We start from the raw sequence: 17,624 nt of genomic DNA on the forward strand, positions 1-17,624 counted from the left end.
TTGTTTAAGTCTTTAAACAGACTTTTTATATATATATATATATATATATATATATATATATATATATTATTATATATATATTATTATATATTATTATTATTATTATTATTATGAGAACACCTCTTTTAGTTCATAACCCCATGCATTTCAATCCCTCACTGTCAGCTTTGTCTAAGAATGCAAATGGTCGAGAGAAGGTGCAAAAGCCCAAATTGAGGTGCCTTGTGCATGGTTTGTGTGATTACTGAACACATGCAGATGGCTTATTCAAGTGAGCCAGATGTTTTAATGAATGTTAATGAAAAATAAGAGGTAAAGGGAAAACAACCATTAGAAACCATTTGACACTTCCAACACCTCGTAGGAAATGAGACACACTTGATAAATAAGTAAACAGTATGCACCAATTCATTACTTGGTTAATGGCTTGCAAAAAAAAAAAAAAGGAAAGTAAACCTTCAAATACATATGGAAATTAATGTTTGTGTTGCCTCACTTCTGTGATCATCAGGAATTCATTTATTAAATCAGGATGACAATTGAATGAGTATTGCAGTGTGCGTTTGTGTGTGTAAGAGCATCAGATTCAGTGTTGCACCGCACGTGGCGCACACACAGCACTCAGGGCGGTGTGCATTTCCATATTCCTATCGACAGTCAGAGCACTTCACTTCTAAAAATGCACATCCTTAGTTCACTGAAATGAATGTGGTCTGTTGGTCTCCATGACAGAACAAGAAACAAAGACATGTAAGTGCAGCATGAAAAGTCTAGAAGACAATGCATGCGCTCTGTGAATTATTCATGTTTAATGGAACTGGAGCGGGCCCTACTTATCACACTTACCTTTCTTCCCATAAAATGATTTTATTTCCTTATTTCTTTACTTATGTTATTTGCTATCTCTTTAATGTAGGTCCTTCTTATTATAGCATTTATCTTTCTTTACATAAAATGAAATGTCTATAAAGATTCTCAGTCATCCAGAAATTGCATAGTGTTTTTATTTATTTATTTTCTATTTTTTGAAGATATTTTGTCACTTCCCCAAGTGACTTCATCAGAGTCATAGTGATTTCCCTGGATTTAAGCTTATAACACACCATAACATCATAAGACTCGCAAATTGCTGTGGGAATCTCCTCCACAATGGTAAAAATTGTGATTGCAGTGTGAATTGGGGTGAAACATCTGTAAAGATGAAAGGATAGTGTTAAATGTTAGAAATCTCAATATGCAACCAATGAAGCTGTGCGAATGAATGGCAAAACACCTACAATAAATGGGGAAAAAAATATGTCTTGAAGATTTCAGATTTATTAACATGATAAACTGAGACAACCTTTTATTTAATACAGAGGGCTTTCATTTTATGATACTGTGGGTTTTGTTGTTTGAGTAGATTACCTGTTGTCGTATTGGGGATTTATTTATTTTTTAGGCTGAGTCAATGATAGTGCATACAATATTAAAGATTATAAGAGACAGACAGCATAATTCACATTCAGTCAGAATATAAATGACTCCAGGTGCTGGGACAAGTCCTCGGCAAACAAACAAGCTAATTTGCAATGCCAAATGAAAGCAGCACAGGCAATGCATGGCACACACTAAGCTGGTCGGGGTGTCAAGGACAGGGGAAGAGCTAACAGATTTGGCAGGCTGCACGCCTCAGAATCTACAATGGCTTGTTCATCTAGATCCTGTTCAGTATAAAGATGTGGCATATTCTTTTTTTTTTTTTTTCATATCTAAAAGAATAAGATATTTTCTTGATGCTTTTTGTAATAGTAGTGTTCTTTATAATATCAATTAATTATATATGTCAATTAATATATTTATTGTGATTGTTATAGCAATCATTAGGGTGGCTCTGGCAGGGATGGATCGTGAGATGAGGGAAGAGTATCTTGTTGTCATACAAGCAAAAGATATGGGAGGTCACATGGGTGGGTTGTCAGGAACCACCACTGTGACAGTCACTCTAACCGATATCAACGATAACCCACCAAAGTTCGCAAAGGGTAAGAGGGACTATCTTTTATAAACTACAGTATATCTACACTACCGTGCGAAATATTGCAGGCAGTAAGATTTATTAAATTTTTTTAAATTTTTTACTGTTCTTTGAACCGTTCTTCATTCATCAAAGACAAAATTATAAGCAGCACAATTGTTTTCAACATTGATAGTATAAGAATTTTTTTCTTGAGCACCAAAATCAGCACATGATTAATGATTTCTGAAGTATGTGACTTCAGATAAGGCAAATAAAGGCCCGTACACACCGGGACGAATATTGGCGCGCGTTATTCGCCAGCGTTTTTCAACGCGTTTTTTTGTGTTCACACCCAAGCGTTTTTCGCTGACGATGAGCCGAGTGAACATGCAAATTCATTCCCTGACATTAGATGGCGCTTAATGTAAAACAGAAATACAATACCACTCCATAACAGTCTGCAATACCACTCCATAACAGTCTATACTCTGCAATACCACTCCATAACAGTTCTCTTTTAACAAGATTTTTGTAGTCGCTGTCGCGTTTGTCATATAGTTCTTTATTCGGACACCAACGAGACCAGCAGCTCTACATTCATCTTGCCTTGCATCTTCCTATTCATTTCTTCCCGGCAGTGTCTGTCTATGGGCAGTGTAGACCATAGATATCATATAGACGCTTTGGCGTATATCTTCTTCGCTGTTACGTATGTGTGCTCGGCAAGACCGTTTTGTGTTTGAGCGCCCCCAAGTTGTGTTTTACTGTAACTTCAGAAGCTCCAGACACGTGAGCAAAAGCGCCAATCTCATTGGTCGGATAGTTTTTGACGCAGCGCGTAAAACCAAAAAAACGAACCCGAGGCGTTTAAAAAAAAATTACGCTTTTACGCGTGGCGTTTTTCACGTCGGTGTGCACACTCACATTGGCGCCCTTTGTTTAGTCACGAGGCGTTAAACGTCAGCGAATATCGCGCGCGAAATTCGTCCCGGTGTGTACGGGCCTTAAGGCTGTTGAAAATTCAGCTTTGCCTTTTACATGAATTAATTTCATTATAACATATATTCAAATTAGTGCTGTCAAATCAAATAATCCTGATCTAACATAGATAAGAGTACATAAAAAGAAACATAAGTTTGTGTGTGTGTGTGTGTGTGTGTGTGTGTATATATATATATATATATATATCGATTTGACGGCACTAATTAAAATAGAAAAAAAAAAAAAAAAAAAAATATATATATATATATATATATATATATATATATATATATTGTAATATTTAAAAACATTACTGTTTTTACCATTTTTTTTAATCTAAATAAATGCAGTCATGGTGAGTGCAAGAAACTTATTTCAACACATTTCAAAACCTTACCGACCCCAAACTATTGAATGGTAGAATCTACTGCATACTATATACACACATATATACATATATATATATATATATATATATATATATATATATATATATATGTTTAGTACTTTTTGTCTAGCATTTTAGTTGTTTTATTGTTTCTCTGAGTGCTATTTGTCACCTGATAGACCAGATCTTCTTCTTGTACCTTATCTCTAAAGGCTCTTATGAGTTCAATATTCCTGAGGATCTTGGCATTGGGAAGCCTGGAGGAAGAGTAAAAGCAAATGACAGAGACATCGGGGAAAATGCTAAATCAACTTACAACATCATAGGTGGAGACGAGAGGGATGTCTTTGAGATTGTCTCTGATGCTCAGACTCAGGAGGGAATCCTCAGACTCAAGAAGGTAAGACCAGAGGAGTGGGCTTAATGTGCCATAGGGACTCTCTAACAGTTGTAAACTGTCTGTTACACAATTGTCACTGAGCTGCATATTGTGAAAAATATGAAAAGTGGCTCATTACTGATGACAAATGACTGCTAATATTGCAGAGACAGAACCTCTCAGTGTGTATCGCAGGAGTCGGAAACCTATTTGACACGGCGTGCCATTTTAAATGTAATTTTAAACACTGTGCCATACCCTCCAAAAAGAAAGAATTAATCATGCAAATTAATTAATTATGCAAATTACTGCCTCAGTGTTTAGTGTTTTACGTTTTGTAAGGTTTGCTACATTATTTTCACTGACTGGTGATGTGTTTGTTGTTCACTATGAGTTATGTGTCATGTGGTGATAAGTTGAGTCTTTTTGTATAATTATATAGTTGTTAGTCACCGTCATTGTTGTTTGTGTGTGGAAGGGGACGCATTGTGTATGTCTGGTTGTTAAAAGCAGTAACTTCTTATTTATAGCAAGTATTGTTCTGAAACCAAAACGCAACACATTCAACAGAACAAACTGTGGCCTATCATCCAATCAAATAGTAAAGAAATTGTGTTTAACTTCCCATTCATCTCAAATCTGAATAATACAGGATGAAAACTGCAAGAGTGGCATGCATGTGCGAGGGACTTAAATATTTCCAAAATGCACACCTAAAATATATGTAATAAATTCCTAAAAGTGTTCAACCCCTGCTGATTTGTATAATCTCTTTTCCTGCAATAACTAGATTTTCTTAGAGATACTTTTAGTTTTACACAGCTGAAAATCCACACTTAAAGTCCCTGCACACCTAAAATTGGTGGTAAAACTGCAGTCCAGGTGTTCTGAGGTTTGAGAACTACTGTAACTCTGAACCCCTCGACTTTCTATGCTCAATTCTCAGCCCTTGTGTAGCAGTGTATATTTGCATATGGAATGGCCATTGTATGCAAATGAAGAACCCTTCACAGTGGATAAGAGGACAATGAAGTCATTTTATCTTACAGGAACATCTACAGTGCAACTGTGTAGCAACAATGCAGCACAAACAATGTGACAAAAATATAGGAAAATGTACACAATAAATGTGTCACTACATATTTGAAGCTGTGCATATTATGCATTTGTAAACAACATGATGTATGTCACGTGGGATTAGTCTGGGGGACTTGGGCATGATTGAGTTAAACGAAATGTGTGCTTTAAATAATCTGCATTATTGAACAGCTTGATACACCATCCTCAACTAGTTCTCCATAATCAATTTGTGTGCTATCAGATTGTCTTTTATTTTGCACAGCACATTGAGAAGCAATATTTAAAGCCAATATTTAATAGGTATCACTTAATTTTAAGGTGACGTAGTTGCATGTTACATGTACGTATTATCGTAATAATAGTAAATTGTGCATTACTTACTAACCCTAAACCTTATCCCTATACTAAGTGCATGTTTTTAATAAATATTTCTCAGTACGTATTTGTTAAAATGTAATTACATTGTAGCAACTTCACCTTAAAATAAAGTGTAATAATAATAATACAATTATATAGACATAGTAATGGCCTATTTAATATTAGAATCATGAAACAAAAGAAAGACAACGTGAGGAATAAAAAAGTCATTTGGTTTGTCCCAAGTCTCTCATAGCTGAATGTGTAATGGCATGCCTGTTTTTCCTCGTCTTCTCATCCCATAGCACTTGGCCTGGAATCTGTTGTCTGCATTACTAATAGCATGATGGATGGCATTGCATGAGAAAAACAGGCAATCAACAGCCCACTGCCTGCTAACCTCTATACCTCCAGACGGTGCTGGAGTTCAGGAGAGCAGAACAAGCTTGTAAAGCACACAACCCTTATTTTTCCTCACTTTTTTGCACCTGCCACTGTGCGCAGACACACGTTTTCCCCAGGTGCTGGGGCTGAGCCAGTGTGTGCCAAACATCCTCTGCAGTGGGTCGGTCGATGCAGCCCTCACCAACAATTAAAATTTGGTTTTACTTCTGCTAAATATTGAATGGGCATGAGCCTTTGTAGCAAGGTTAAACATATTGATTTGAGTGAGATGCCACAGGCTCAGACAATCAAGATACTGCTTTGTTGTAAAGGGATGCACGCTTTCATCTCCTCTCTGCCCCCCTAGGCTTTTGTGGTGCTGGTGATGGTGGTGGAGAGGGATGCTGTATTTCTCCCGCTGCTGATCTTTGATGCTTCTAAATGCCCCTGTAAACACACACTCTTAAACCATGCTGGGATTTTTTTTTGAGAGTCAGCTAGGTGCTCTAAAATAGGCATGTACGTGGTAAAAATCAATCGCAACAAGGCGGTTCAGTATGTGTTCAATGGACACATGAAAGCCTGAATTGCATCATCTGCAAACGATGGCGGTCAAGTTACAGCCATAGTCATATTCAGACCTTTCTGAACAATGAGTGCCAAAATGGAGACCCAGAGGAATGCAAAAGTGCCAATTTCACTGTAGAGAATCAAATGGCATGCATGACTATCAAAAGAATGAGGTGTTGGCATGATATTTTTAGATGGAACAGATTTGCAGTGTCTGAGATGAGAGGAGCTTGTTTCAGTCTTGCCAATATGCAAAGCTGCGCTTGAATCACGTCCTCAAAAACCTCAACTACAATTAAATGGTAACATTTCTAGCATGTTGTCTTTCTTTCTTTCTTTCTGTTGCTGCTTTATTTACCCTTTTTTTTTTTCTTTTTTTTTTTTTTTTACATTTAAGACATAAAACTCTATGAACTGTCACTAAGATTCAATAGTCTTGAACAGCACTGACCTTTTCCAAAAGCAAGCAAGGTGCCAGCCTGCAGCTTGTTCTGAATTTTACATCGTAGGGAAACCTCTGGTTGTAAAGTCTCGGAAAGTGCTCTGTTATTCTCAGCCCTAAACAATTTTCTCATTTTACAGAGTTCCAGATCCTACACAGAAATGTTGTTCTATGTTATTTATTTACTCATCAGCACTGAAACCTTTGTTTTATTTAGATGCTTTTAACCTTTTGTTAGATAGAAATAGTAATGAAAAAGACAGGAAAGTATTGGGAAGAGAGAGGGTAAATAGGAAGAGGTCAAGGTGTCTTGAAATGCTTATCCCTCAAAACTTTGAACTTTGAAAGAGCTATAGAGTAGAGAATTGAGTAACTGTGCACCAGTCAACCATTTCAAGAGCTCTGTAATATACAGGAAGTTGACAGAAAAAAAGTATTTACCCAAGAAGTACTTTGTCACCACACATCTGAACTTTGCCAGAAAGCCTTGTGGCAGATATGAAGTGAATAAAACATTTGAGTGATTTCTAAAGACTGCTTGGACTCATAGTGTAATGTTGGGGCCAAAGAATGCAGAAGAAGAGACAGATCTAAGTGCAGGAGTTTAATGAAATTCCAAACATAAAAACCAGGAAACACAGGAAGCATAGAGAACACGTGCACATGGGGAACACCAAACATCGACTGATCTAGCACAAGAGAAACACAAGGGCTATTTTACACAGGGGGAAACACACTTAACAAGTTAACGAGTAACCAGGGGAGACTAATAAACGGAAAAACTACAAATGACTTCAACATGGCACAGAGGACAGGAAGTAACATAAAAGTCCAACCAAGACTAAAGGAACATATGACATATAGACCTACAATTGTAAAAAAAAAAAAAAAAAAAAAACTTGTATTCTTTAAGGATGCATCCAATTGATCAAAAGTAACAGTAAAGACATTTATAATGTTGTACATTAATTAAAAAAGATTTATATTTCAAATAAATGTTGTTCTTCTGAACATTCTATTGATTTTAGAAACCTGGACAAAAAAAACAAAAACAAAAAAAAAACATTTACATCACGGTCCACAAAAATGTTATGCAGCACAGCTCTTCCCAACATTTCTTGAGCAGCAAATCAGCATATTAGAATGATTTCTGAAGAATCATGTGACACTAAGACTGGACTAATGACTGCTGAAAATTCTGCTTTCCCTGTAATATTTCACAGTATTACTCTTTTTACTGTAATGGCCTCTTGTGTTTTCAACTCCATCCTGGCTTGACGGTAGTAGCATGGGAAGGGTGAAAATAAAATCCTCCCAAAAGCTTTTGTGGACTGCAGCAGACATGGGCTGTTCTCTTCCACATGCCCTGCTGTCCGCCGCACTGACTTCAAAGCGTGCTGATAGAGGAAATCCAGCTGCTCTCCACTCCCAGCTGGGGCTACTCTCGGCCCAGCTCCAGTGTCCGCCTGACCTCCCCTGTGGGACAGAGGCTTTTTTTGACAACATAAGCAAATTCTTCATTCTACCACTTCTCTTAATTCATAGAGCTTTTTTTTATGTGTACTCCAGCGGTCAGGTCTAGTTTATTTTTTTGTCAATAAAAGAGCAAAGGGAGGACTTCGAGCCCTTTATTGAAGTTAAATTGAGATAGAGAGAGATGTGATTCAGAATACAGTGGTATCAGTACGGCACAGTCATGGATAGAGTAAAACATTTTTACTTAATGAAAAAAATGGCCATAAAATGGTCTGCTGTGTTAGGTTCTCTTCGTGGTAGCTTGTACTTACAAAGGTGGGGTGAACACTGGGTCTTTCCTTATTCACTGAAATCACAAATATTTATCCTTGAGTAAGAATAATTCCCAAATTGTATTTTATCTGCTACTTCAATAACGTCTCACCATTGGATAATTGCCTCGGAGAATACATTAACAATGTTAACGTCATGGTATTGTGGGCAAGGATTAATTTTGTTTTCAGACAACACAAACATACAAATTGTATTTTTTTATGATTTCTTAACAATTTGCAATGCAGTCCTTGTGCTTCCATTAGATTAACCTTATTTGCAGCCTCATTTAAATCCCAAACACATGCTGTCTCCGCCACAAATTAATAACACATCCCACGCTCCAGGTGAAAGTGTGGTTATTGCTACTAAATATTATTTTTTGTTCACCCTGCAATTGGGCTCACAGCAGCTTAAATCTTAGCCACTGCAAGGTGGGAGGAAGTCGGTGCAATTACAGCCAGACCTGCAAGCCAAGCAAACTGAGTCCGCTAAAACCAGGAAACTGTCTGTCTTTGTTTTTTTGTGCCCATTAATAATAAACATCTCTCTTTCTCTCTGTTTTCCAGCCTCTGGACTTTGAGTCAAAACATTTCTACAACCTAACAGTGGTGGCGACCAACATACGTGCTGATTCGATTACGGGTGGGCCCTACATGGACCAGGCCACGATCAAAATCATTATTGAGGACACAGATGAACCCCCTGTCTTCACAAAGTCAAATTATCTCTTCGACGTGCATGAAAACGCTGCAATCAACACAGTCATAGGATCGGTAGTGGCCATAGACCAGGACGCCCCACACAGTGAAGTCAGGTAAAGGCTATCATTTCTAGCCCATATGACCTTGATGAAAGAGTTATGGTGCTTTGTTGTCCTCCTTGGTGAAATTGGGGCCAAAACTTCATTAAACCATGAGAAGATCAAGCTCAAGCTTCTACATCAATCTAATATCCAAGTACTCCTTCACCGCTGCATCCTACCTGCCATTAAATGCTGCTGATGAAATTGCCTGTAGAAGTGCATTTGCATTCAGACTAAATGGAGCTCTCACCTCCACAAAATTTGTTATACTGTGAAAGAAAGAGAAGGGAGAAGAGAGATAGGACAATGACACAATATTCCTCCCCTTCCTCCAACTGATGTATTTTAGTTCTGTGACTTCCTTCTTGAAAAATTGCAAGGGCACCTTCAGTATAGGTTATACAGCCAATTTCTCTCAGTCCAACCTAGCATTCCATTAATTCTCCAGTGACTTGCGATGTTTCCGGGACAACACGCAACAGGTTGTGTAATTACACAAGAAACTGGGAGCAGGGGAGAAATCAGAGATTGGGTTTCAATGCTCCAATGGCGTTTATACCAAGTGAACGTTCTCATCCGTGTGATATATTTATTCTTGGGTTTAACAATATATTAAAATCAAATCAAAGTTTTGAAATGTGAATATTACATTACAAAGGCTGTGATTAAAGTAACACTTTATTTTGATGGTCCACTTTAGACAAACTATAAGTAACTTTGCAACATGTCAACTAACACTCATTAGAGATACTGTAGTAGACTGTTAAGCTATTGTTAGGTGTTAAGGTTCAGGTTAGTAGAATAAGTTGTAGTAACATGTAGTTGCAAAGTTGCTTAAAATCAGTAGAATGTGTGTCTGGAGAGCATCAAAATAAAGCGTTAGCAGATATTAAGCAGACAGTCTACTAGTACTCTAATGAGAGTTAATTGACATGTATTTGCAAAGTTACTTATGGTTAATAGAATGTGTAAAGCGGACCATCAAAAATAATTCATACCAAAATAATTTAAATAAAAACGCGTGCAACCTCTTTCAAAGTTAAGTGTGTTCGTTCACACTGTTCCTTTACACTCAAGCAACTCATGCAATTGACAGTAAATGCTGATCCACACAAATCCATCCATTTTATAGTATTATTGAATGGGTAAAAATAAACTGAGAATATAGTTTACGGTAACTCAAGTAGAGAGATATTATTATTATTATTATTATTATTTAATATACTCACCCATTCCACCCATTTCAGTTTGCTCTGAAAAAAAAGTTTTTATGAGCTTAGACATTTTTTATGTTTGCTTTTTTAATAAACATAGGTACTTCTCTACAAAATCATCCTAAACATTCCAGATTTATTTATTTATTTATTTATTTTTATTTTTTTTATTTATTTTTTTATTTTTTTATTTTTTTATTTTTTTAAATAGAGCTATTCAAGTATTTTATTTTATTTTTATTTTTTTATTACAATAAACAAAAATCGCAATGGCTGTTTTTTTTCAGTATTGTACAGCCCTAATTTGTTCATTCGAAGAAATCCAGTGTCCATGTCCTCCTCAAGTGTTGATGTCTCTCTGTTGAACAAGAAATGTTTATTTTATATTGCTGTGTACTTTGTATTTCATAGTTATTTTATTTGGCTGTTTGGCTTCAAAATATGAGATATAATCATTTCCGTGTGATTTAAACATTACAGCACTGACATCTGTGCATAGGAGTTTAAGACTGCATTATTAGGAAGAAAATCTGTTGCATTTGCTGTTCCCAAGGTTGGATGCTTTGTTTTTTTGTTTTTATTCGCCTTTCTGGGTTGGAATTCATTTTCCTTGCTGTCATTCGCATTTGTGCACCCATTGGTCTGACATTCAGGCTTTTCGTATTGATGCATTTGTGTTATTTGGAAGATGAATTACTTCTATCCTGAGGCCATCGAGTAGATTGTGTTAAGCTATACATGACAAGGTCCACTTAAGCATTAAACGATCTTTTCTAATGTGATCAAATGATTTTTGTTGTTGGCTTTTTTTCTGAATTTTGAACCATAAAGTGGTAAAGCTGCGTGTCTTACCTTGTGGACCAGAAGGGTTAAACTAATTTTAAAAGGTAAAAAACACTTTGTAAATAGAAATCCAGATGAAAAATGATGACTGACTTTATCTACCAAATAGCCCATGGCAAATTTCATAGAGACATAACTATACCTCACCTCAAATGACAAAATTTGTGCACATCGGTGTGGATGTCACATCAATAGAAGCAATCAAGGTAAACCGAACAAGAATAAAATATATATATATATATAAAAAAAACTGTAATTGTGTCTTTTAAAGGGCTCTGGTAAATTGAAAATGTACGTTTTAATCGCAGCTTGGCATGGAAACAGTCTTTAAAAAAAAACATTGCTCCTCGTCAGTCTGACCTCTCAGACCACCACTACCTTCCCCATCTCTCTCTCTCTCTCTCTCTCTCTCTCTCTCTCTCTCTCTCTCTCTCTCTCTCTCTCTCTCTCTCTCTCTCTCTCTCTCTCTCTCTCTCTCTCCTTATAACCTTGCTATTGTGAAACTGGCATGCATCAAATGTTGCCAAGCTGTGTCCAAGTTCACATTAGCCTTGTTAGAAATATTGTCTATCTGTCAAAAGAAGTGTGGTTGTAATCAGTGGGGATATTTTAACCTTCTCTGACAGAAGTCCCTCTGGCTCCAGATTTTCTTGTGGCACCTGATATCTAGCATATGCTAACACATGGTGTGACTGCTCTTGATGGTGATTGTGTTATTGATGTACGCTTTACTTATATAGAGGAAGCAGAGTCATTTGATTTGGTTACTGCCCATTTACAGAGTGCAGCCATACTGAAAAACATTTACAGTAGAATAATTTATGCCTCTGTCAAAGTCCCCATAATTACTCTTTTACTCGAGATAATAACTTAAAAGCCCTAGAGAATGTTCTATTATGTTTTTTTTTTCTTTGTTTTTTAAAGGAATAGATTTTTTGTTTTTAATATAAAAGTTTATTCGTTTTTATTTCTTACATCACAATGGAGAGTGTTTTTTTTCTTTCTCTCTTTTGCCATTTTCATTTGCGTAATGTCATAAAATGGTCACACTTCAGGTTACAGTATAATTACATTAGCAAGTAGAGCTCAAGTAGAGCAATACTAATCAACAACATGCACTTTATATGTTATAATTTTGTGGCATGACTTGTAATTAAATGCTGTTTTTGCTACCATAATTAATTAAATTAACATGTAATATATGGTTTGGCTCTTAGGGTGATAAAAGAAGGTGGTATTGTTTGATTTATGTTGTTCATCATGTGTGTAGCGCATATCCTGTAAAATAAATAATAAAAAGCTTAAAGTAGTATTAATGTCTTAAATGATTTTACTCAAAACACACAAAAAAATTGTTATTAATAAATTCAAATTTATATAAATGAAGTGAAGAAATTAATTTCTTAAAGTAAAAACAAGACATTTTGATCAGACTGTACTTTTTTTTTTTTTTACATGTGAGGATATGTCTCGCATTGAAACAAAATAATGAGATACATTTCACATGCAAAATATCAAAATCCGAGCTACATACTTTGGATAACCCTGACGAGATTTTTCTTTTTTTCTTTACGCACCCCCCCCCCCCCAAAAAAAAAAAATCCAAGGAATAATTAATTATAGATTTGATTGTTTATTTTTACTTTTTTCTCCCACTCCATCCCCCACAGTAACTTTGTCAGTTTGATTGACACATAGCAGAACATTTCAGGGTCTGTCTCTCAGTGGTACGTGGAGCTGTCAGAGCCTGACTGAAATCCACTCAGCCTCCTGGAGACTGATCCCAGGTGGGAATCCTGTCTGGCTGCCTGCACAGCAGTAGAGCACTCCTCCTGGACTTCCACCCTCAGTCTCTGGATCTTTCCCACGGCTGAACATTTTCCTCACGTTCACTATCCAGACCAATGAATTATTTCTATTTTACAAGCCATTCTTCATCCTCTAGGGCTTTCTTGACAGTTATACCTCACACACAGATTGTTTTCGAGAGAATAGACATCACCTTGATGATTCAAAGATTAGACAATTGTAGGTGCATATGCATATGGTTGAAAATAATGTAAATAATGTTTTTGTTTTTTTGTAAGCATGACAAAAAGGCATATCTTCAGGAAATAATCATTTGATTTGTGATAATCATGACATTTAAAAACATGATGCTAAAAATGTTATTTTAATGTCATATTTTGTGAGCATTTTTATTGTTTTTATTTTGCCACTGACTTTAATATTCTATGAAATGCTTTTACCAAAATATTTGGGTCATTTTACCTCATATACTAAGGGATGTTGTTTTGTTCTCTCTCTGTTTTCCTTCTACAGGTATTGTATTGATAGACACACAGATTTAGAGAGGCAGTTTAACATTAATGTTGAGGACGGGAAGATCACATTAGCTAAACCTCTGGATAGAGAGACGGATATGTGGCACAATATCACCGTGACAGCCACTGAAGTTCGTAAGTTCAATTTCCCTTTCTTACTCTTATTGATTGAAACAATAAGTGTTTTGTGTTTCAGAATGCTTGTATAACAATTTCAAATAGATCATTACAGTAATGTGCGAAGAGATCATTCAAATCTGTGTAGAGGCACTTCAGACCAATACAATTTTCAAATCACAATTAACACCTTTTTCTTTTTTTTATCATGTCGTAAGATTTACAATAGAGAAACACACGCTTGTATATATTCAACATCTCAAAAGGCACTAAGATAAAAAGACCAAAACCTGGATTCTAACTTTAAATGAACCATAAGAGCCAATGCAAAATAAAGCTTGTCCTCCTAACACCTCAGGTATTAATTTACCATCGACAGATTTTAAGGTATAAAAGTTTCCTCTCAAAAACTGAAGACACTGAAATTTTACTGAATTAAACAGCACAGCAGTCAATTCATGGACATCTAATGAGTAATTTCTACTCATGCCAGAGCTGTTTGCTGTACATAACAGATAAAAGAACATCTGTTGACTGGATAAAGAACTTATTAAACACAAGCTGTGGACCAGAAATAAACACTGCACAAGCCATCCATAAACCTCGAGATTCATTTTGATTGGCATGTAGCTACATTATTCGGATATTGGAGCCAAAAATGTTCCCCTGGAGGAGGAGAAAAAATACTGATGTTGTCATATACAATTAACTTAAGATGTCTAAGAGCTCAAAGAGTAGAATAAACGTAATTATTTAAGGGCTGTTTGAAAAATGGTTGTCTTTTTCAGTGTTTTAACACGATGACCAACAAAACTGGATTATTTGTTGGCTGATGCCTTTGCATGGTGAAACATAATTTAAACAGAAATATCCACACAGCATGGCTATGAATATGAGTCTGCGCTATTGCATTATGTTGAAACGTCTGTTCTAGGCGCAAATATTTGTTTCTTAAAGGGCGATCAATGAGGGAAATTAATTGACTGGTCAAATGCATTTCAAATGCTGTGTGCTGTTCTAAGTGTCACACATTACAGCAGTATGCCCTGAATTGCCGTGCACTAAAGTCAAACGAATAGATAATTGCTTTAAAAGTCAGTGGTTGCAACCCTAATTAAATACAATAATTTACATAGGTCCTCAAAAGGGACTGTAAATTACTGCCAATGGATAATTCCAATGAAAAGTTAATTTAATTAAATTGCCCTGTATTGTCTTCTAGACTTCATCTGCCACCGTTTTATTAATATTCATTTTTTTAACCTTCATTTATAAAACATGCACCTGTACAGGGGATTTCAAAAGCACTTTGAATGTGTTGGTTTTTTTTTCTCCACCGTAATCCTGTTTTGCATACTTGATGATGTCTAAAGCTCAAACAGATGATGCGTCTCATCTGTCTCTCCATCCACCCGGAGGATGGGAGGATGGGGGGGGAGAGAGGGAGAGAGAGAAAGAGAGAAAGAGAAAGAGAAAGAGAAAGAGAGAGAGAGAAATAAATTGATGTGAGGCAGAAAAAGAATGGAAATACAGTAACTGGGTCATTTTATTTACCTGGGATTTGCAATAGCTCCCTTCTATACTTGGCCACTGTACTTATATTTTCATTGCTTTAATAGCTTGTCTCTTTTTGTATTAGAAAACAACAGGCAGATTTCCAGAGCCATCGTGGCAATCAAAGTGCTGGACATAAATGACAACGCCCCTGAGTTCGCCACCGAGTACGAAGCCTTTCTCTGTGAGAATGGCAAACCTGGACAGGTAAGAGGGCATCAATCTGGCCCACCAGCAGCATCTCCCTCTCAAAGCTCCTCCGTAACGGTCAGCTATGGTAAATTAAAGCCTATTGATTTAAGAGAGAGAAGTAAGCGAGAGAGAAGGGTAAGAGAGAAGGGTGGCCCTTTTTTAGCTACTCTCTCCCTCTGCAGAAAACGAAAACAATCAGATCCTTTCAGGCCCAGTCTGAGCCTGCATCGCTCTAGCCGACATGCAGTGTCTGTGACTAACAGTGTTAGTATGTACTTCCTCATCCTCCGCCCTCTAACACACTCACCGTGAGAACATTCTCCATCCATGTGCGGAAAAGAATGACCAGAATGATGACGGCGGGGTCCTGCTTTTCAGGGAGCTGTTAATCATGAAGAAAAATAACTTGTCTTGAACGGGGGTGGCAGATATATAGATGGACTTGGCACAGAAAAGTGGGCTGCCAAAGCCGCGCCCCTAAGCTTAGGGTCTCTACTTTTATGAGTGAATGAGACAGATTTTTCATCCCGTGTTGTCTGCTGTCAATGTCTGGCCCCATATGATGTCAAAAGTGGAGTAATGGATGGTCCCTCTCTGCGTGTCTGTGTCCACAGGTGATTCAGACCATCAGCGCTGTGGACAAAGACAATCCTTCCCAGGGACACACTTTCCACTACCGCCTGGAGGTGCTTAACAATCCCAATTTCACCATCAAAAACAATTTAGGTAAGACAATATATGACTATAATTGATGAAGTGTGCAACATCGACATCGAACTAACTCAAACTAATGGTGCCTTCTGTACACTGTAAAATCTAATTAGTTAGACTTTTAAAAAAAGCATTCAAACCGATTGCCAAAAAAAAAAAAAAAAAAAAAACGAAGTAAATTGAAATAGGAATAGTATGTTGTACGGACAAATGCTTGGTTAGAATAGTTCACTTACATGAGAGTTCTAGCAACTACAAAAATAATGAATAATAAATACAATTTAATTGTTACCATGCATTGGTGTGTTTTGCATGCTGAATGTTGAAGTCTGTGTGTGACTCAACATTGGTCATTTGCATGATATTGTCACAAATATAGAGGGATTGTATCAACCCAATTAAAGGTTTCACAATGTGTTTATCATTATTCGATGAGAAAAATAGACTAGTTAATGATTTCGTTAGAAGCTATAGGCCACCTATTTATTACTTCCCTTCTCCTTCTTGTTGCAATCGCTGCATCAATAGGAAGAGAATTACAATTATAAAAATGAAGTTCCAAGTGCCCAACCAAATGAACACTAATCACCATAATGGTGAGTTCAAACAAAAACATTTGAGGAAAATCACCATCAATGTGTTGAGATATATTAACATAAATGATTAAATGAGACGTCACATAGGGCAAAATATACTAACATTTTAAGAAGAACGCTATTCAAACATACTATTTAAAAAAAAAAAAAATGTAATTGCTATAGCAGAGGGGAAGATGTATGGACATTAAAGTGATATTTCACCCCTGGAAAGATTAATTTGTATTTAAATTGGGTCATTTATCTAGCAGAAATGTGAAATTATTTTAGAATTTGGTACCTTCTAGGCTGAGAAAAGCCAGAAAAGAATTTTTTGGCTCATGTGGATGAAAGACAACAACTCCCAGAATGCACTTGCTTCGCTGCCCTACGAAGCCACTCCCAAGCCACGCCTACCGGTTACAGAGGGCAGTATCGGAAGAAATGATACAACTAGGCTACTAGTTGACTCGAAACTGAAAAGACACCGTTTTTTCGTGAGATCCCACCCCCTATGGGCGGGTTGAAAACATGTGAAACTAGCTCCTACTACTGGCTGTAGTCTCTAGCCTCTGGCCAAAAAAGCCTCCGATGCAAAATGACGATTTTTGCGTCATCTGAGTTTTTTTTACAGACACACAATATAGAAATCTCTCGTCTCAGGGGGACATGAGGGAGGGAAGCACGGTCATTTGAAAATACTACTGGGTTTCTACTGATACAAAGCTTAATGCTAATCGTGAAGTATCCCGATAAAATGTGCGTTATTTTATTGTTATATTTAGTTTTGACCAAAAACTCAGTTTTGACCCCAAAAAATTTATGAAATTTAGTGGAGTAAAAAGGACAATATCATGCTTTGGAATGTAATGAAGTACAAGTAAAAGTATTTCAAAATAAAAATGTACAAATATTTTGTTA

The 17,624-nt window shown here is 36.5% G+C and overlaps 1 protein-coding gene across 3 annotated transcripts in view; it reads left to right on the forward strand.

Annotated features, from left to right (window-relative positions):
* Positions 1 to 17,624, forward strand: part of cdh8 (cadherin 8) — a 406,841-nt gene that overhangs the window by 67,744 nt on the left and 321,473 nt on the right. For all 3 annotated transcript variants that reach the window (XR_014203789.1, XM_082162158.1, XM_082162159.1), the window contains 6 exons: positions 1,857 to 2,024; positions 3,581 to 3,768; positions 8,938 to 9,185; positions 13,553 to 13,689; positions 15,311 to 15,432; positions 16,032 to 16,143. Coding sequence is in view for 2 of the 3 variants with exons in the window: in XM_082162158.1 (XP_082018284.1) it covers positions 1,857 to 2,024; positions 3,581 to 3,768; positions 8,938 to 9,185; positions 13,553 to 13,689; positions 15,311 to 15,432; positions 16,032 to 16,143 (975 nt within the window). In the remaining variant the exon portion in view is untranslated. The remainder of the gene's footprint in view (positions 1 to 1,856; positions 2,025 to 3,580; positions 3,769 to 8,937; positions 9,186 to 13,552; positions 13,690 to 15,310; positions 15,433 to 16,031; positions 16,144 to 17,624) is intronic.

The sequence above is a fragment of the Leuciscus leuciscus genome (assembly GCF_965113295.1).
Source record: "Leuciscus leuciscus genome assembly, chromosome: 2".
In the NCBI taxonomy this organism is placed as follows: domain Eukaryota; kingdom Metazoa; phylum Chordata; class Actinopteri; order Cypriniformes; family Leuciscidae; genus Leuciscus; species Leuciscus leuciscus.